The 20,453-nt window shown below is 51.4% G+C and overlaps 5 protein-coding genes across 5 annotated transcripts; 2 read left to right on the forward strand and 3 right to left on the reverse strand.

Annotated features, from left to right (window-relative positions):
- Positions 1 to 914: 914 nt before the first annotated feature.
- N7539_001989 (Gfo/Idh/MocA family protein) lies at positions 915 to 2,606 on the forward strand (the record flags this gene model as incomplete). The annotated part of the gene is made up of 1 exon (XM_056931592.1): positions 915 to 2,606. One exon carries the CDS (start codon positions 915 to 917, stop codon positions 2,604 to 2,606), a length of 1,692 nt encoding a protein of 563 aa, XP_056793623.1.
- A 486-nt stretch (positions 2,607 to 3,092) lies between these two features.
- On the reverse strand, positions 3,093 to 5,116 carry pgmA (phosphoglucomutase PGM2; the record flags this gene model as incomplete). Its single annotated transcript, XM_056931593.1, has 3 exons — positions 3,093 to 4,402; positions 4,553 to 4,854; positions 5,064 to 5,116. The coding sequence occupies 3 exons, from the start codon at positions 5,114 to 5,116 to the stop codon at positions 3,093 to 3,095; spliced, it is 1,665 nt and encodes a 554-aa protein (XP_056793624.1).
- A 1,309-nt stretch (positions 5,117 to 6,425) lies between these two features.
- On the reverse strand, positions 6,426 to 7,135 carry N7539_001991 (oligoribonuclease; the record flags this gene model as incomplete). The annotated part of the gene is made up of 2 exons (XM_056931594.1): positions 6,426 to 6,947; positions 7,088 to 7,135. The coding sequence occupies 2 exons, from the start codon at positions 7,133 to 7,135 to the stop codon at positions 6,426 to 6,428; spliced, it is 570 nt and encodes a 189-aa protein (XP_056793625.1).
- Positions 7,136 to 8,240: 1,105 nt separating this feature from the next.
- N7539_001992 (uncharacterized protein) lies at positions 8,241 to 10,228 on the reverse strand (the record flags this gene model as incomplete). The annotated part of the gene is made up of 3 exons (XM_056931595.1): positions 8,241 to 8,636; positions 8,715 to 9,040; positions 9,187 to 10,228. 3 exons carry the CDS (start codon positions 10,226 to 10,228, stop codon positions 8,241 to 8,243), a joined length of 1,764 nt encoding a protein of 587 aa, XP_056793626.1.
- Positions 10,229 to 15,334: 5,106 nt separating this feature from the next.
- On the forward strand, positions 15,335 to 16,185 carry N7539_001993 (glutathione S-transferase family protein; the record flags this gene model as incomplete). Its single annotated transcript, XM_056931596.1, has 3 exons — positions 15,335 to 15,465; positions 15,533 to 15,738; positions 15,812 to 16,185. The coding sequence occupies 3 exons, from the start codon at positions 15,335 to 15,337 to the stop codon at positions 16,183 to 16,185; spliced, it is 711 nt and encodes a 236-aa protein (XP_056793627.1).
- Between the last annotated feature and the right edge of the window lie 4,268 nt (positions 16,186 to 20,453).

Here is a 20,453-nt window from a genome sequence, read left to right on the forward strand (position 1 = left end):
GACCTTCCCTCTCTTTTTATGTTATGATGATTGTCTCTTCTCTTTCTTGATGTTGTGGCTATTTTCCTGACTCTCACTGTTTGATTGCGAGCATTTGCATTGTTGAGTGCGTCTTCCTCGCTTTGGCCACACTCGGTGTAAGATGCACTGGGGCGCTTGATTGACTTGAGATGTCTACAAATTGACTTGTATAACATGAACATCGATTTCCTTTGACTTGGACTTGCGTGTGCTTGTAGTGAAATTCATCTCCAGGACCCATTTATAGCCTTGTGTCAGTCGCGAAACCCTGTCAGGTGTGGACTTTCTGCTCCACTGTGAGTATTCGACGAGCGATGTACCTTATGGTAGTGAGGATACTCGGCCTTCCAAAGATCGTAACTGAATCTCCAGTTCGGTTCGTACTTGATAATGATTCTTCTCACTTATCCTTTTTAATATTGGACTTTTCTATCAATAACGTCCGTTCTCATCCACTGAATATATAAATGAACAAGGGACCCCAATTCTCCGGCCAGTCAAGTGACTTTGGTCGCCCACGCTGTACCCTTTCCATCTGCCTCACCTTTTCCCCGCACGACTTGCTCGACGCATCATACGCAAGCCACGACACTGTGTTATCTTCTGCAGGTGCTTCTTTTGTAATAAACAACCCTATCCTTGTAACTTGCAGTGTGAGAAATTTGATTTCTCTTGGTTGCTCAGAATTCCTTCCAGATCTCTCTTTGTCGGGCAAATTCTCTCGAACCCGTCGATTTGTTTATCCCGCATAGCTACCTGGCGGGGAAAGCCTCTCAACCTAGGTACTTTCGAATATTCAAGTATCCCGTTGGCTTCTCTTAGCACTTTGTTCCAATCTTATAGCTCAAAAAGCCTCAATCTGCGCGACCGAAGACCTTGCAGAGCACACCGACATGTCGAGTGAAGTCCCAAAGGCTACCACTACTTCTCCATCTTCTGGCCAAAGAGCACCCCTCTTCATCGTCATTGGAGCTGGGTCCCGGGGAAATGCCTACGCACGCGCCGTGAAAACAACCACCGCAGGTGTTGTTCATGCTGTGGCTGAGCCTCATGAGTTCAAAAGGCGAGAATTCGGCCAGAAATTCATCTGGGGTGCGGGCAATTCTCCCCAAGAAGGTCAGGAATTCGCTGACTGGAGGGAGTGGCTTCGATGGGAAACGGAGCGCCGCAAAAGGGCTACAGCCCCCAATGCCCTCCGCGCCGATGACGAGGACATGAAGTCGCCGTCCGTGGAGGCTCAACGATCCAATCCAGGAGGAGTGGATGGTGTATTCATTTGCACCTTGGACGAGACACACGTGGAGATTATCCAAGCGATTGCCCCGCTGAACCTCCATATCCTATGCGAGAAGCCTCTTGCTCTATCCTTGAACGACTGTCTGACTGTGTATCGCACTCTCCAGCCTGCGTCGCCAACGCCTACAGCAGACAGTCAGAATCAACACTCCGCTGCGCCTCCGCCACAGACTATCTTCTCCATCGGCCACGTCCTTCGCTACAGTCCGCACAACACCACTCTCCGCAAACTTCTCCTCACAGACCGTGTCATTGGAGACATCGTCTCCCTAGAACACACCGAGCCCGTGGGCTGGTGGCACTTTGCCCACAGCTACGTGCGCGGGAACTGGCGACGCGCCACATCCCTCGGCGACGGATCCCTCCTGACCAAATCCTGCCATGACATCGACTTTATTCTCTGGCTTCTCTGCTCCCCTGCATCCCTGGAAGATGCGCGAGTCCATGGCCATCAGCCGCATTTCCCACGTTCCGTCTCCTCAGCCGGCTCGTTGACGCAGTTCCGTCGAGCTAGAAAACCTCCTGGCGCGGGCGACTCAACCACCAACTGTCTCTCCTGCCCCATTGAGCGCGAATGCAATTACAGCGCTGTCAAAATCTACCATGATCGACATCTGGCGCAGGGTCATCGCGCCTGGCCCGTCGACATCGTCTGTCCGGACATTGAAGACGTTCACCGTACCAAGGGCGCAGACGCCGCTCGCGAGAGCCTATTCTCGCGTCTCAGCGAAGATTACACCGTAGGCGAGCAACCGGATGCCGCGCTCGCCTCCAAACCATGGTACGGCCGGTGCGTCTACGAAGCCGACAACACCGTCTGCGACGACCAAGTCGTGACTCTTGCCTGGGATGATGAACAAGTTGCGCCGTGGCGACTAGCCAAAACGGCCACTTTCCATATGGTTGCGCCCACGGAGAGTCAATGTAAGCGACGGGGGCGGATCTACGGAACGCAGGGAGAGATCGAGTACGACAGTTGCAAGATATCCGTCTATGATTTTCAAACGGGAGAAAGGTCTGTCCTGGAAATTCCGCGTCCGTCGCCGGAGAGGGCGGAGTCGCATGGAGGTGGCGATTATGGTCTGGCTGGACAGTTTGTTCGTGCGGTGGATGCAGTGGTGAATGGGGAGTTGGATGTTGAGACAGCGCAGGCGCGCTTCATCGGGTGTACACTTGAGGAAGCGGTGCAGAGTCATGCCATGGTGTTTGCGGCAGAGGAGGCAAGACGCGAGGAACGAGTAGTCAGGTGGGATGAATGGTGGCAGAGCAAGTTGGAGGAATCATCCTGATTTTTGCAACCCGTAGGCTGGGAGAACATCCGTTCCTTGTGCAGGCGCCGATTGAGATTCAACTGAATTGAACTGCCTGTGTATACCAAGTTCCAAGGTACATGATCGTCTCGCTTGAGCTCCCTAAACGACACGTCATCTGCGAATCAATTCTTTTTTCTTTTCGTCAAAAAAACAAAAAAACCAAAATAGTGATTGTCTCAAGTCAGTTCCGAGAAACACACGTTTAAAGCCTTCAAAGTCATTTTGTATTAATCAAATAAGAGGTTTCTATCTCATACGGCCCCATCACAACACTCAGAAACAAGCGAAGCTGGAGTGGAGACCATCGGTTTATGGCACCCAAATTTCCCGTCTTCCAGGGTGCATCAGCTTATAGAGGATATTGGGCATGTGAATATAAAACAGACAAAAAGGTAAACAGACCATCGCGCTCCCCATCCAGCGGATCACGCAACGATTATCAGAAGAAAAGCGTTGCGCCGCTTAGGTCTTGACATCGGGCTCCTCACGGCCAACATACTCCTTGAACTTGAGCAGGCTTAGAGCAGAGGCGACGTTGTCGGCCAGATACTCCTGGGCGCTAAGGCCAAACTTGGAGGCATCATCCTCGTAGCGCTCGATGTAGAGACGGATGGTGGCGCCGCTGCTACCGGTACCGGACAGGCGAACGACAATGCGGCTACCATCATCGAACTTGGCGTACAGGCCCTGGTTCTTCGACACGCTACCGTCAAGGTCGGTGTAAGAGAAGTTGCCAGCATCCACCACCTTGCGGGAGCCGACCGAGGAGCCGACGAAGGAGCCGCTGTTGACCAGATCGGCCAGGGTACCGACCACCTTGTTGGCACCCTCGCTGTCGACGTTCTCGTAGTCGTAACGGGTGAAGAAGGTGCGGCCGTAGGTCTTCCAGAACTCGTTCTGAATGGAAGCGATGCTGGGGGTCTCCTCGGGCTTCTGCTTGGCGACACCAGCGATGATGTTCAGCCAGGCGACGACAGCCCAAACGCCGTCCTTCTCACGAATGTGGTTGCTACCGGTACCGAAGCTCTCTTCACCGCAGATGGAGATCTTCTTGTTGTCGAACAGGTTGCAGAAGAACTTCCAGCCGGTGGGGACCTCGTAGCTCTGCAGGCCTTGAGCCTTTGCCACACGGTCCACGGCGCCGGAAGTGGGCATGGAACGGGCGAGGCCGTAAACGCCCTGCTTCTGGAACCAGGGGATCAACTTGGCGTGGTGAGCGATGATGGCCAGACTGTCACCAGGGGAGACAAAGGTCTTGGCGCCGTAAATCATGTTTCGGTCACCGTCACCATCGCTAGCGGCTCCGAAGTGCACCCCGTTCTTGTCCACGGCCTCAACCAGCTCGTGGGCGTAGACCAGGTTGGGGTCGGGGTGACCGCCGCCAAAGTCCGGCTTGGGCTCGCAGTTCATGGTGCTGCTGGCGGGCAATCCGAGCTCCTTGACGAAGATGTCAACGCCGTAGGGGCCGGTGACACCGTGCATACCATCGAAGAGGACCTTGAAGTCCTTGTGGGTGCTGAGGAAGTCCTTAATCAAGTCAAAGTCAAAGATCTCCTTCATCATGGTCACGTAGTCGGCGGTCGAGTGAACGACCTCGACCTCTAGAGGACCGTAGGTCTTGCTGCCGATGGTGGAAAGGTCGACATCGGGGATGTCGGCATACTTGTAAGAGGTCAAGGACTTGGCGGTTTCGAAGATTTTGTTGGTGACACCTTCGGGGGCGGGGGCACCGTTGGCCAAGTTGTACTTGATACCAAAGTCGTTCTCGGGACCTGCAGCAGATTCACAACAAAGTCAGTTGAAGGGTGTCCTCGCTCCCATTTGTTTACGGTGGAATAGAAGGAAATGGGTCATTGCGTATCACTGAAAGATGACCGACACCAATGGTGGGGAGATTGTGGGATCTGTCATCGTCCACTTACCACCGGGGTTGTGACTGGCAGTCAGGAGGATGCCACCAGTAGCCTTGCGGACACGGATGAGGTTGCTGGCCGCAGGGGTACTCATGATACCATTTTGGCCGACCAGCAGCTTCTTGACACCGTAGGCGGCGGAGATCTTGGCGATCTTGTTGATGACCACGTCGTTGTAGTATCGGCCATCACCACCAATGACGAGGAATGAGTCCTCGACACCCTCGGGAATGGAGAGCAGGATACTTGTGACGAAGGACTCGGAGTAGTGAGGCTGTTCGAAGACCTTGACCTTCTTGCGGAGACCAGAACTGTACGTAGCCGGGAAAGGCAGGAAAGATTAGCTTCTCTCATGGTCTCATGTTTCAATTGTTTTGTTTTCCAATGCCCTCTTATCATGCCAATTGTTTTTTTTTTCATGCCCATTGGGTTCCTTGCCGAAGCTGCTGCAGCTCCAAGAGGGAGGGGCAGAAGAATGAAGGGAGCAGTTGAAGAGGGGCAGAGAGGGGGAGCTACTTACGTGCCCGGCTTCTGGTCGGCAAAGGGTTGAATTGAGACGGTCTGAACCGACATGATGCAATGGATTTGCGAAAAATGCAACGACGGCGAGAAATCAGAGGGAGAGAAGTAGTGAGAGTAGGAAATGAAGGTCGTCAACAAAAGGAGGAAGAGAAGGAAGTGGAGGTGGAGGAGGGGAGGGGAGGAGGGGGGAAGGGGGGAAGGGGGGGAAGAATCAATTTGGCGTCATGTGGTGATCATCCCACCAGTCTGGAGCCCGTACAGGTGCAGTGCTTGTAAGGTACCTGAGGTAAGTATATTGAGAGGTGAAAATTGTACAGACTACAGTCAACAGTGTACACTACAGCACTGCATGGAGCACGAACATTCAGTCGTCAAGTACCTGGAAAAGCCGTGAACAGAAACTACCTACTCCACCACTGCTACGAGAGAAGGAACCCCCCCTCCCCCTCGAGACTCGGTCTGGGTTGAAGAAAATGGAAAAAGACCCAGTTTGGCCCAGGCTCTTTCTTGGAAGGCTCAAGGAGTCAAGGTACTCGCGCGTACTGATCTGGTAGCGGTACTCTTGAAGCGGTAGTGTTTAGTGTTTACCGCCGAGCTCTTGTTTGATTTATTTTGGTCTGCCTTTTCCCCTTCAGGCTTAAGCAAGTTGGTCGACCCGCTAAAGGAGGGGCCAGGACCCGCCTGGACCTGGTCGACGGGAAAATCGCTCGGCGGTCAAGATCCCGCCGGTGGACGTGCCAGGTATAAACTCAGTCAACCTTGGGAAGAGACTGACTCCGTACCAAGTACTCACAAGTCACGACTACTAGACTACTCGTAGGTTGTAAGCTCTCGAAGGAGCGCATTGCTCCGTGGCAGGTCGCTTTGAGAATTCGACTGGCCTATGTTCGACTGTTGCAGGTGGGGACTCAATCGGCCCATCCAGCTTCTGTTCAAGTCTTGAGGCAGCACAGATCCACGTCGAGCAGTGGCGAGTCGGCGACAAGACTAATTGATTAGCAAGGATTGTACCTGGGGTATTGTACAGTGTACAATGCAAGTGCTTTCTCCATGAGGTGTGTGCGTGCTTGGCTTCGATGCGATCATGCATGGTACGGTAATGAGCAACTACAGCAGCAGCAGCAGCAGCAGCAGTAGTAGTAGTAGTAGTAGTAGTAGTAGTAGTAGTAGTAGTAGAAGTAGTAGTAGTAGTAGTAGTAGTAGTAGTAGTAGTAGTAGTAGTAGTAGTAGTAGTAGTAGTAGTAGTAGTAGTAGTAGTAGATCATTAAATAATGATACTAGATTAGTAGATTGAGTAGTAGATAGTGATACAAATACGGTACTTGAGATCTGCCTCCTCGATCCCTGCAAACAACCTCGGTCATGACAGTCCAAACAACTTCTCCCGATAGAATCGCATCTCCTGAATACTCTCCAGAATATCATCGCGCGCCAAATGAACCTCCCGCTTCGCAGGAACTTGCGCCAACAAATCCTCACTGCCCCATCGCCGCGCCGCCTCCTTCAGACTACTCACGTCCAACAGACGATAATGCAAGTGCTCCAGAACCTGTGCGTAGGGCGCCCGCGCCAGAAAGGCCTTGTCGGCGTGGACACTGTTGCCCGCCAGCAGCGCCGTGCGTGGGGCAGGAACGAAGCGACGAATATACGCCAGCAGCGAGTCGGCGGCCTCGGCGGCGCTGGTGGCCGACGCCCGGACGGCGGCCGTCAGGCCCGTGCGGCCGTGCATGTCGACGCACCAGGCCGACATGTTCTTCAGCACCGAGTCCGAGTGATGGATGACGGCGTCGAAGCCCTGCGGGTCGAGCACGTTCAGCTGGGCATCGGTGATGATGCAGCAGATTTGGAGGATGGTGTCGTGGTCTGGGTCAAGACCCGTCATCTGGATGGATAGGTGAGCTTAAGAAGGGAAAAGCATATTGCCGTGGCGCGATGATGAAGAGGAAAAAAGGGCCAAGCACACGTCGAGTGGATGAAGAGAGATGGGAATTTACAAAGGAGACAACAAGACCACTCACGTACCTCACAGTCTATCCAGACCAGAGGGTCGTTTGATCGAGCGAGTGGCATGGTGAGTCGAGTGTGAACGTGTCGAATCCAGGAAGACTAGGTCGAGGAAACAGGGACAAAAGCCAACGTCGTTAGCTGTCACACCATAGACGCGAGGTGGTCTTCTCGTTCTATTGTTTTCATTGCCTCTGGGCAGCGACACACCTTCTTCGCAAGAAACAAAATCTTGATATTGGGCCTGTGGCTCGTCGCGATGGAGGTGGTGGATAGGCGGGAGTCGCGGGACCTCTTCACCTGGTGGAGACAACCGCCGCGGCGGCTGAGCAGTCTTCGTGCCGCAACACATTGACGCGTGGGACCTGAGCCAGCACGTAACGTCCAGGGAAGAAGCATCGCATCCTTCGTCGCTTCCAGGTCTACAATGTTTGAGCCAGAGAACACAGCAGTCAGGGTATCTGTGGGACAGAGAGATGAAAAATGAGACAGTATTGAAGTCTTGTTGAATGGCGGCACGTATCGTCAGTTTAGGTCCTGGTAGGCGCCAGGCCTAAGGCCAAGTAATTCGGACTGGAGGCTCGGTAGCTGCATTCCTCAAGGTTTGATCGACTTACTTGCTCCCTGTCTCGCGACAGTTAGACGTTGGCTCAAGGATCATTCTACATCTTGGCGACTACGATCATCAAGAACTTCAAGACCGATTCCCCGGGGTACAATCGTTCATATAATCTCGTGACCATTTCGTAAAGATGCCGCCTTCAGGCAGCTCAACCTAATGTGTGTTCCGTCATCTACCCCGGACGGAAACCCCAGAGCATCGGACCATGACACCACCATATCAGCAGTGCCGAAACGCGAAAAAGCTACCAAAAATGTCCTCCCATCGACATCGGAGTTCCAATCTAGAGGAAATGGTATCTAAATATCCCTAAATATCCCAAGAAAGAAAAGAGAGAACAAAAAACCGTCCCTTCTCTCCCTGTCGGACCTGATATGCCTTGCCTTGAGACCAGACGCAACGGCAGATCCTCCGGATGGACGAGGTTTGTGCCCAGACGACCAACAAGACCAAGGATTGCAGAGGGAGGTGAGCGCCCTCGAGCCCTTTTTTTTGACGCGGCGATCAAAGGTATCCCAATCATTCGCGTGTGCTCTCTGACTCCGGTCATCAGAGTTCCTCATCCTCATTTGGGAGTGCGGTCATCATTGGTTCGGAGGCGACAGTGTTGTCACCAGTGACAGTCGACATCGTCTTGTCGCTGTTATCTCCCAGGACCTCATTAATCCGACCCGAGGATTCAGCAATCCGACGACGAAGTGCATTCTCGTCGGCACCCGACACACTGGCCCGTTGTTTCTTCAATGGGCTGCCAATGAAAGAGCCGGCCGTAGCATCCGCAGTGGCTGACGGGGCGGGTTCGGTGGGTTCTACCGGAGTGGACTTGGGCGGCGTGGTGGACAATCCTTCACTGACAGGAGGAAGGCTCCCAGAGGCAGACGCAGAAGTCTCCGTCATCGAAGCACTGTTGCTAGTGACGGGCTCGGCAGAGTGTTGGCGCTTGAGCTGTGGTCAAAGGTTAGCCCCGAACTCACACACTTATCTTTCACACGACCTTCACAAACAAAGATAATGCAAGCTTACACGAATCCTCTCAACGCCCTCGGCTAGTTCTCCCTGGCGCTTGATATCGTCAGGAGAAAGGAAGCGCCCATCATCCTTGGCCTCCTCATCATCCGCTTTGCCCAGGATAGGGTTGTCGGTATCCTCGTCATCACTCTCCATCTCATCGTCATCGCCCTTCTTGCCCTTGGCGCGAGTATCATGATCCCGGAAGTTCAAGAACCCAACTGTGCCTTCGTTTCTCAAGGGACCGAGACTAGCAAAGTCCGCCTGGAGGGACTTCCGCTTCACGGCAGGCGTATCCTGGACCTTGGGGTCTTGGAGGATCCCCATCTTCTGGAGCTGCCCTAGAAGTCGACCACACGTTTTAGCACCTGATGATGTCCTTCTGACTTCCCATCATTGAGTCACTATCGATCTGTCCTCCTCGCCAGGAAGAGCAGCGAAAGACCACCTTAGGAAGGGATTTGACAACGAGAAGAGATCCACTTACTTTCGCCTCGGTACATGAATGTGAACGTGGCATAGGGTTTGTCGGTAGGGTCGATTCCAGTGACGGTCTGAGTACTGATGGACTTGGGATCCAGAGTCTTAGGCTTCGCAAAACTGGTCGTGTGATCGACGTCAGCGTCGCCATTCCCGCTTCCGTTTCCTTGGCCACCTTCTTCGTCATCGTCATGAGCGTCAAATTGCGGGGAGTATTCACCCCGCTTGATCTCGCCCGAGGCCAAGACGCGGAACAATGCGACCTTGATCTGACCGGCCGTCTCAGGAATCGGATCATCGTCATCGGTATCCGAGGAGAGGTCGTCGTCGGAAATGGTCTCGAGCGGCGACTTCTCATCATTCCCGTAGCGCATGATGTCCTTGGGCTTAGAACTGCTAGCTTCCGTATCCATGCCGTTCGCGTCATCCAGCAGACGCTTAGCGCGGCGCTTCTCCATCTTTTGCCGCCGTCGCTCAATTTTGGCGGCGACATCTTTACCCTCTAGATCGAGGCCGTTGAGCCATCGCTCCAGTCCCACTTCACGGAACAGGAACTCGCGCTCGGCGATACCGCCGCCTTCGGACTCCGGGACGCTCACCCATCGTGAGTTGACCCAGGTCTCTTCCCCTCTTCGCAGCAGTGTGGCCACCTCTTCCTTTTGCCTGCCGTCAAAGTAAATGTAGGCGGCGACTGTCTCGCTGGGTGAATTGGTTAAGGACTGGTAGGGTGCGACCGAACCGGAATACTGTCCGCGCTCGCCGGTCTGGCCGGGCAAGCCTCCGACTACCTTGGGCTTAGGATCAGGACAATCCGCGGTCGGCTTGGGGGTCGAATATGGGACATCTTGTCCGGGATTCAAGAGTGTGATAGAGATGGCAAAGGTGGATTGTTCCGCTTTCCCTGTCGAGGAAGCGTCTGGAACCTTGGGAGGCGGAACGGGGATGAAGCATGCTATCCGCGAAGCTCGAGATTGGCGCTGGATGGAGTATTCGGAGATGGGGCCATCCGGCGTGTGGATGCTCACCGCGAGGCCCTTGAAGCACGGCATCACGAAGTCGTCGAGAAAAAATTGGGTTCAAAGGCTAAGACCGGTTGCTTCAGGATGTGGAGTGATCAGGAAAAATCTAGACAAGGCAAGGGGAGGAGGGGGGTACCACCCCACGCTCTTGATGAATTGTGTTATTACCCCTCGGCGGAGACAACGAGGCCACCAGAAAGGAGGGGAAGATAGAGAGAATCGAAGGCAAAGCAACTCGATCGCGAAGCAGAGAGAAGTCAGCGCACACCGTCGTCCAAGATGTTCAGATGGCAGCGACTTTGTGCCTTCCCTTTTTTTGCCCTTGTTCTCGGTCTGAGGCTCTCGACGAGGTGCGTCTGGGCTGTTTGGGTAAGAAGCGGTCAAAGTAGCGCTGCAAGATGGCGGACTTGGAGCACCCAGCAACCGATTGGGTCGGGACCCCACTGTAGGTCGATTGTTGCCGGGGTTGAAGACACGCAAGGCTCGGCGAAGCTGGTCGGGCGCATGAACTGTGAGGCAGTCGGCCTTGTTCGAGAAGGGATCTTGAACTTTGTCGGGTGAGATATGGGAAGCAGTTATCGAAATGATCTTGGCTCTGGGCCGATATCAGTGGAGATGCACCGCAGTGAAACGGAGACGAAAGCCGATCAAGATGCTGGAGATGCCCACACTGGAAGTGTGTTGTTGAATGACTTCTTCGGGGCGGGTGGAGGTGGACCCGGTGATGAGTGAACCAGCGGATCAGTAATGGGTGGCCAGCTCGTTCGTGCAGTGCACGATGGACTCATGGACTCGGCGAGTGATCGTCGGCGACAGGATGATTGCTACTGATAGGAATAAGTCATGAGCCAAAGCGTCGCCTGCAGATGAGATGTTCTTGAACCAATTGGTGTCGATCCTCCAGCAGGTTCGAAAGGCTCGAGACCGCTGATTCATGAAACGGTTCGTGACAGTCGGGAATGGCCCACTTGTCCCCGTTTCGGCTTCAGATGTACGCACCAAGTAGACACCATCATGAAGGCCTGTACAAGACGTTGATCCTCGACGGAATGGTCTGATAACTCGGAAATGGAGAAACATCTTTTCTCCAAAGGTTCCCTCTGATTGCCAAGGTCAGGCCGCCTTGTCTTTAGGCAGCGGATGTCACATGTTCTCATCCATGAGACCTCGTGATGACTTGAGCAACTTCGAGCTTCGAGGATATACTGATTCCTCTCATCACCTGACCCGAGTTGAAATTAGGTATACTACTGATAAATTGCCATGTAAGTACATTGGGAATCTGACCATGACGCATGATACCACATCGTCACCTTGTAGCCCTCCAGTAGCTGTGTGATGGGCGACTTTCGATGTACTAACGCTCACATGACACAAACACCATGCGATGTGCCCATACTGTAACTGTGACAGGTAGCTAGGTAGATATCTATCCATGACGGTATGGCTCGTCGCAGAGAGGTCCTGATATGTGAAGTGTTCCATGCGCTCAGAACAAGGTCTCCAGGGGCTTCTTCTCCCGCGGCTACTGAGTTGACCGCTGAATATTAGAGATACTCCAATTCAGGATTGTCTGTGTATAGGGAATGTATTTCCCACGTCTGCTAAGGCAAGTCACTCTTCATGCTATCAGCCTAGAGAAGCACAGGAGCCTGGCCAGTTCTCTTATGCAGTAAGGGGCCTGGACGCCACGTATAACAGTCTTTGTTCCGCTCCCGCAGAGATAGAGAACATTTCCGAATCGCTTCATAAAGACGGGGGTTTGCCCTCGAGTGTCGACAAGCTGGACTGTGCTCCCTGAGTCTGGATGATCAACCTTGGATGAGTAGCCCAGTACGAGACCTTTTCAACCTCATTCCAGTTTCCTTTCTGACCCTCGGCAAGCCATCCGAGTGGGACATGTCCAACTATATCGCGTATCTGCTTTTCCGACTGCGGACGGACGATATCCTCTTTCAAGAAACATGATCATCTGGTCGTTCGCTAGAGGTGATACAAGATACGAGAGCTCTGCAGCCTCGTGGCCGGGCACCTTCTCAGGTACTCGAGATCTTGGGGTCTAGGGTGCTCACTGTTGAGCCATGTATCCGCATAGGGGAAGTAAAAGGCCGTAAAATCGTGAAATAAAGGCCCTCGGTTCCTGTACCTGATCATCTCAGGGCTTATACGATCAGCAACATTGGACTCATTGTGATGTCTCAAGTCCCAGATGCCACTCTAGCCAAGGACTAGGTAGGCATGCCCCAGGAGACGGGGAGATCCTTTGTCTAACACTTAGGCGGTCTCATTCGACAGTGGCACCAGAGGGTAGGGCACTTCTTCAGTGCTGTCGACGGTAGTCTATGTGAGTATGTGCTTTTTCACTACCCATGGGAGCAAGCTTCTAGCGACCTGGGCCCTTCTCGACGAGGAAAAATTGTAATGAAGCGGTAGTCCAGGCGCTCTGATACTCTGGACCTAACGCACAGCTCACGGAGGGACTGGTTTTTGGTGTAAAGGGATCTCGTATCAGCTACCCTGGACAAGCCAAAGGTATTCACACATAGTGATTCGAACCCCTGCATAATCGTTGTAGATGGCAACCGTATCACGGGCATTATTGAATTTGATCCGCCAGGCTCTAGTGTTTCGGGAAGAGATCATTTCTGTCTGTGATGGTAGGCGTTGAACTCGGATTGGCAAAGTCTTATACTGACCGTTCTTGATACCGACGAGTCAGAGTGAGTTTTGGGCCAAAACCAACCGGTCCATGGTAGACGAATGAATACCGGTCTTTAAGATCAATGGGTGTCCGTGATGTTCTCTGGGCGGAGTAGATCCCGTGTTCTGCTTGAATCTTTTTTTCAAAAAAAATATTGTCTTGGATACCTCAGCAGGTCTGTAGACTGAGCCAAAGGGTCTATGGGAAGGGTCACCTGCGGGGTCACCTGTGCTCATTCTGAAAGTATCTGTATCCTAGAGATAAGGGTAAGCACTGATGTCAATATCGTCGCATGTGACATTATAACAGATTCACGGCATCACGTTCAGCAGGTCATAACATATCATAAGATAATAGGAGAAATTGTGGTCTGTCGCACTGGCGCTCATAGGAACGAAGGCCACTCTGTTTCTCAGTAACAGTTTTAGACTTTTGGACCTATCGAGAATATTTGCATTAATCTCTGTCGGAGCATATGATAGCCTGGTACATATGTAAGATAGGTTGGAATTGTGTATTGGTTGAGATGTGATTGTTGGCGTGTGGAAATGTGCTGGATTTCTCAGCATTAATGAAAATCAGGTTATAATGTCAAAAATTGAATGTATCCTCATGCAACAAGCAAGCTGGCGCATAGGAAGCGCGTCGGGCTCATAACCCGAAGGTACCTGGATCGAAACCAGGGTTTGCTATCTTTTTACATTCTTTTTTCCCTCTCCCGATCGGCCATCCCTCCCTCCCACACCTGTTCCCCAACATCATCCGTGACGTTTTGTGTGCAACGTTTTTCTTAATGTGGGAGCAAAAATCTTTCTTGATGCTTTTTTGGTCTTTTCTTGTCCCATCACTATTTAACAGTCCTGCCGATAGTCCTATAGTTAATGAGTGCCTGTGAGTGTGAACAAACATCCGTCATAACTTAAGGGCTGCCCCCGATGTGGAGCCGCCCGGCGCTCACGAAGCTTAACACTAGCAGAATTCTACATTCAATGCTACCAAAACAGCAGCGTCTGTTATTAATCCGTCGTGTATGGAGCTTTGTATGCCACATACTGCCCAAGAGATCTACACCACGGGTTATACACCCCATGAACTACTAGGTATAGACCGTGATTCTCATCCAGTGACCAATCACACCTGGCTGCCATGTAGCGGCAAGACACAAACTACACCACGAACCTACAGTGTGCTATCAGGTCGTACATAAAGATCGATACCCGCATAGGTACCTATTGTAGTAGGGAATCCGGTTGCATGTACATAGAGCGGATAGTCTGCTGAGGTGCGTGTGCCTGATGGTGGCCTTACAGTCGGGAAGAGGCTGTTTGGACATGACGAGAGGGAGTCAATCAACTTGACCACCCAAGGAAGACAACAAGCAACCAGAGGATTGAACGGCTTCATGGGAAGTGGGAGTTCAGTACAGTCTTTACAGTCGGGTTCCTTTTTCATTGCAATGACACACTCCTTTTGATCTTCACCTGTGCCTCTTGACATCCTACGGATAGGTGTTGTACGGTCGGGCTGGGAGATCTCTGGGCGTGCGTGCTGGTGGTTGTGGTTTGGTTCCTCTATGACTCGACCTGTCTGGTGAGATCAGACTGCCTTGAGCATTCCCCTCTATACTATGATTGCGGCTAAAATATCTGCGCGGTCACCAGTGGCTTGGTGGCTACACTTGATATAGGTATGGGGAACCAGAAAGGATGAATGTGATTTAATTATGATGAATAGGTCGAGCATAGGGATAGACTACTCTGATCAGCAAACCTAGGTAGTCACTAGTAGACCACTACCACGCCCGTCCACCCACTAGGTACCTCCGGATGTTACAATGATCGATCAGTGGCCCCTGTAGGCAACCGCGCATATAGGTACCTACATAGGTAGGTTGTGATGTACATATGACTACTAAATATATGACTACTGAATGTAAGATTACACAACAGGTACTTACCTACAAACTTGAAAAAGTACCTTGTCAAGAAACTGAACCCACATCGGAAGAATGACCTAGCTACAGGATGACATTTGGTTGGTAAGCCGGTCTTGTTGGAACAATATCCTAGAAGCCCTACCTACATGCGTCAATGTTAAGCCACGGCATGGAGAAGATCCACGGGCTCGGCCTCGGCTACCCGCAAAGTCAAAAATGCTGATAAATGACATCACTCGATCGCGGAGCGACCCCGATATGACCGTAGCATCAAGGCATTTGAACGTTGCGGATAGCTGGGGAAGCTGACAAATGGAACCATGGAGTGGGGAATTATGCATGCGGTACTTTAGTACATGAAGCTGCTCAAGCTTAAATTCTCTGGAATCTAACACCTCTTGATATGCTTTATCGTTACTTCACCACCAGCTCCCTCAAAGCTAGATCTCGACTACCTACGTCCAATTTATCTACGACTCTACGCGCCTCATACTCCGCCATGTCGTCCAACATTACACTTTACACATGGCCCACGCCCAATGGTATCAAAGCATCCATCACCTTGGAAGAGCTTGGTCTTCCCTACAAGACCGAGGGAATCGACATTACCTCCAATCGGCAAAAGGAAGAGTAAGAACCCACGACGTTGAATGAGCAGACTCAAGTGCGGTATTGCTCACAGTCTTCCATCAATTAGTTGGTTCCTGAAGATTAACCCGAATGGTCGTATTCCTGCAATGACGGATGGCTCCCAGCGTGTCTTTGAGAGTGGTTCAATCATGCTCTATCTTGCCGACAAATATGACACTGATCGCAAGATCAGCTACGCTCCCGGCACCCCCGAGTACATTGAGCAGGTATCCTGGTTGATGTTCCAGATGGGTGGACTGGGTCCCATGCAGGGTACGTGATTCCCGTGACCTGCCTGATGACGATAGCGAGAAAGATCCCGTGATTGACAGCAGATGTTCCTTAGGCCAAGCCAACCACTTCCGTCTCTTTGCTGGTGCACACTCTGATTACGGCATCAAGCGCTACATCGATGAGACCAAGCGTCTCTACTCTGTACTTGAATCCCGCCTGCAGGAAAGCCCATATCTGGCAGGTTCCAAATACACCATTGCCGATATTGCCAATTTCTCCTGGGTGCGCAGCGGTCCCGGTGCCCTTGAGATTAGTCTTTCTGAATTCCCAGCCCTGAAGAAGTGGGTCGATGAGATTGAGCAGCGACCCGCTGTGCAGAAGGGTGTGGATGTGCCTCACACCGGAACCACTGCTGAAGATCGCGAGAATTTCTTCAAGAAGGCACGTGCTAAGATTGACGGCATGACAAACTCCGACAAGCATTAAGTTACCCTGGGGTTTGCGAATCTGGAAATGACCTCTTTGAATAATATTTATATATATGCCACGTGATAACGTCGCACTAGGAATACTTACGGCGAACTGCGCCATGCGCTTCCACTTTCCTCCTCTCCCCCATGTAAGATGAATGTCAGATCCAACCAAAAGACATGAGCTGGACCGAAGTCTCAGACTTACCAGCCATCGCCCGAGTGCGAGGCAGCCTCAACGCACGACAGTACCATTGCCCCTCACTGGCGGGATTCGGCCAAGGGTTCGACGATGATGTTGTCTTGCCCGTTGCAGGCGGCGCCAGTCCCGGCGTAAGGCGAAGCCTTCTTACCCGGCTAGGGAAAGAGAAGAAATTTAGTCCAGTTCAACGAGTCGACTTCAGGAAAACTTGTATAATAGTACATAAATAGAGAACAGGTAAACAGAAATGGAATTGATTGATGAAATGATTAAGAAGCCAGGATGACACTAGACCAGTCTGTCTCTTTACCCTTTATCTCCCGGTCATGTTCCCTGGTAATCAGGTGATATGGCTGATCAGGTGCTTCCCACTCCATACCAACGACTCGGGAGACGTTGCGGTTTTGCGGTTGAGTCTAGGAGTCTACTGCTGCGAGTCTTGGGCATGATGGCAATGTGGTTGTGAGCCTGTGCAAAGAAATTGTGTTCTGAGTCTGAAGACGAAAACCAACTATGGGATAGCGAAGGTCTAGGGAAGATGGAAGATGGAAGATTGGAAATTGAAAATTGTCGCGTGTTTGGAACAACATTATGCGTTCCCTCCTCCTCTCTACATTAATTTAGAGGTGGTACCTTCTAGGTACCGGAGCCACCCCATTCTATGGTCTACGCCAATACTTGCGCCTATGGGCGTGACTTCGTCCCACCACTATGATTGCAAACAAAGGTCATTTGGACCGACGATTTCATTGCAGTGCCGGAGAGGAGCAGAGATTGTTCTTCAATTCCGAAGCCAATGGGTAGCCATGAGTTTGAGTTACGGGCACCGAACCGCCACCATCATCTGCATCAGACGCAAGGCTTATCTATGAATCTCTTCGCTCATGTCTTGTAACTAACGACTTCGGGGCCTTGGTAAGATAGCTTGGGAGCTACATGGTACCTGTGGCCTACGTAATCTGAGTAGTGGGAGGCCTCACCTCAACCGCCAATTCCACCAAAATCTGCACGACTTTAGTAACTTCAATCCCATCAACGAGATATCCAATTTGATATGATCATTATATACAGACCTGATTCGGCTACCAATCTAGCCTAGATCCATTCAAAATTCAAACCCCTCGGCGTTATCTAGGTCTTTGAATAGCTCACTGGCTATCTGGAGTGCCTTCAATAGTGTTGAATCAGGCAGCAGGCTCTAGAGGCTATATCGATTTTAATACCTTTTGCAGCTTTTTTTGCCTAGCTGATTCCTCCCGCTCTTTTATGGCCTAAATAATATCCGTTATATCGCATAGAGATATACCTTTATCATGGTTGATCATAGACTTAAGCTGGCGTCTAGAACTCTAGATGCCGGCTCGCGGAGTCGCGGAGCGGAGTTCTAGCCGTAGTCATTTCGCGCGGATTCACTACAGTCTTCCGGATCTGACCGGTAATGTGAAGAAATTGGTTCTTGCCAAGGGGCTTGCCTAGTTAAAAGGAATTGGTACTAATTTAATAGATAAAGTAGTATAGATTTGATGCGGTTGAATTTGATACAGCTCTATAGAGTTGAATGTTGATACAGCCGATGCAGCTCTATAGAGTTGATGCAGTTGATGTAATTGATTTGGATCCAGCGTATCGAGGCCTCTTCCAGATGAGGTAGTGGGGCCCTAGTAGTAGATTTTCGACCACTTCGAGGTCCTACACCAAGAATAACGCGATCACGTAGGGTAGTACGTGGTATACCATATCGCCGCGCAATCGCGCTTGTATTTGGCTTTTCATCTTGGTGGTAGGCTTAAATAGCTTCAGAGAGACGCCGCTCACTGATTTTCTTAGTCTTAGGCATGGTGGTTGGTGTAAGGGGGTAGTAGGTCTTAGAGATGGTGAGGATGGCGGTTAAGGTGAGGCAACCAGTGCCACCCACTACCTTCGGTAGTGGGTGGGTCGAAGTACTAAGAATACGTAGGCCATAGTAGCAGTAGACTAGGAGTAATCCCGCGTCCCGTGACGGGTAGTTCTTAGTGAGCCTCGAGGTGAAGATTTGGATTGCAAGTTGGAGTGTGACGAAAAGTTGACCACTACGAGTCTACGACTAACTTACTACTGTATATGATCGTCTACTGCTACAGTTAATCTAGACCCGGATGTGTCTGTGGTTTAGGTTTGCGGAGTTGCAAAACGTCATCTTATATGTGAGCCCAATCAGCGGCCTGAGACAACACGAGCTTGAATGTTTCGATCGTCTACAAGAAAACAGCATTCATAAATCAACTACTCTTCATGGTGTCATCAATCAGCACCAAGTGGTCGAGCAGTAACTCGGTCATCCTTTCTTCCTTGGTCTAGTGGTCATGATTTCCGCTTGTCATCTTGGCTGATAAGCGCGGGAGACCGGGGTTCGATTCCCCGAGGGAGAGGTTTTCTTTTGTGGAAGTTTTTACCAAATTCTCTCTCTCCAGAGTCCTCGCGCAATCGAGGTCGGCGATCAAATAGCTGTGACTATTTGAGGGCATCCTATCCGTCGCTATTTTCCATGATGGTTGTGTTTTCCGATGCACGATCGGCTCTAGCAGAGCCGATCTGGCCAATCGGAAGACGTGCCAGGGTTTTCATGTACAAGCAATCTCGACTTCGTGCAGCGCTACTAAGTGGTGGTGAGTACCCGTCCGCATCAATTCGCCATCTGTTGATGGTTGTAGTGAATATTGACCGAGACTTGTCTTTGATGGAGTGCATATTCCATCCAGGAATTGTAATGATTGAATGATCGGGGTAGAAACCTAGAAAGGGTATCACATGACCATCTCCATAAGAATGAGTAGGTACGGTTCCATGGCGACTTGGTTTACTTTCCCAATTCTCCAAAGGGAAGCCCGAGATTGTTGGACTTTTTCCATTCACGTGAGCGGATGTTGCTTCCTACTTTGGTAGTTACCTACCTCCGTCAAGTCTGTAGACTGAACGTCATTCATACTGAACCCTCCAGCCTACATTCGACTGCATGGGAGAAAGGTTGAAGCAGCTGCCACTGGTCTGCACTCTGCAGCGTCTGAGTCGGACGCAGGCGTCGACCTGGGCCTTCTTCTGTCAGGCCCAGGCCCAGGCCCCTTCGAGACGCATTCTTGCCTCAAGCTAGAGGATGATCGGGTAGCCACTCTAGAGTCTAGACTCACGTCACTGGGAACATGTTGACCGTAGAGGTCCACCATCCAGACGACAGCCTCCTTTCAGGGATCATAGAAATTACCCCGTCAGATCTCAATCTCATTATAAGCTGGTATAAGAATTAGACTAGTTAAGTAGCTATAACCGACCGCCAGACGGTAAGGCCTCATTCTACACATACATCCCCGTCTTAGGCTCCCAGCAGCCCTTTGATAGTGTCTTGGTCACATTCGTTCGAGGGGCCACCCGTGCAGAAGAAAATACTGTGCTCCAACTCACGGATCGACGATTCCAAGGCTGATATTGTCTGGTGATTGTTTCCGATGATCATGATGTACGTCCCTTTTCCAGCGAACAAAGAGTCCCATCATTGCTGTAACTGGAAATCCCCCCCCCAGATTTCAAGGAACCGGAACCCTTCACTCACCCACGTGAACCACCTTTGCCTCTGACGCTGGTAGGGTTGGCCTGACCGATTCTTCACTTTTGGCGATCTCAAACTGCCGACTCGATCGATCGAATATATCGGGTTAACCTGGACCTTCCACTGCATCCTGTGGTTCTCGTCTACCGTACACTTGCCAATTTCCAGCCCTCGCGTGGTCGCTGTGACCTGGTGCTCCAATACGACGTTCTTCAATCACCTACTACTACCACTACTTAGTATTCAGTGCTCACTTTTCCCTGGACTGTACAGAGTGCACTCCCATATTACTGACATGAACCATGCACGACAATTGACTGTGGAGTATTCCTAGTGTGTCGAAAAAGCGACTCGACCGTGTCTGAGCGCCGCAAGTCGTCAGGAACCCAAACCTGCTTAGTCCGTGGATCGGTGCGGAGAAAGACGTGGTTCACTGCACAACCCGACCTCTTGAATATCATCACTCCCCCAAATCAGGACGATCCGACACTCACTCGGGATT

The sequence above is a fragment of the Penicillium diatomitis genome, assembly GCF_028827545.1.
Source record: "Penicillium diatomitis strain IBT 30728 chromosome Unknown utg000002l_segment0_segment0, whole genome shotgun sequence".
In the NCBI taxonomy this organism is placed as follows: Eukaryota; Fungi; Ascomycota; class Eurotiomycetes; order Eurotiales; family Aspergillaceae; genus Penicillium; species Penicillium diatomitis.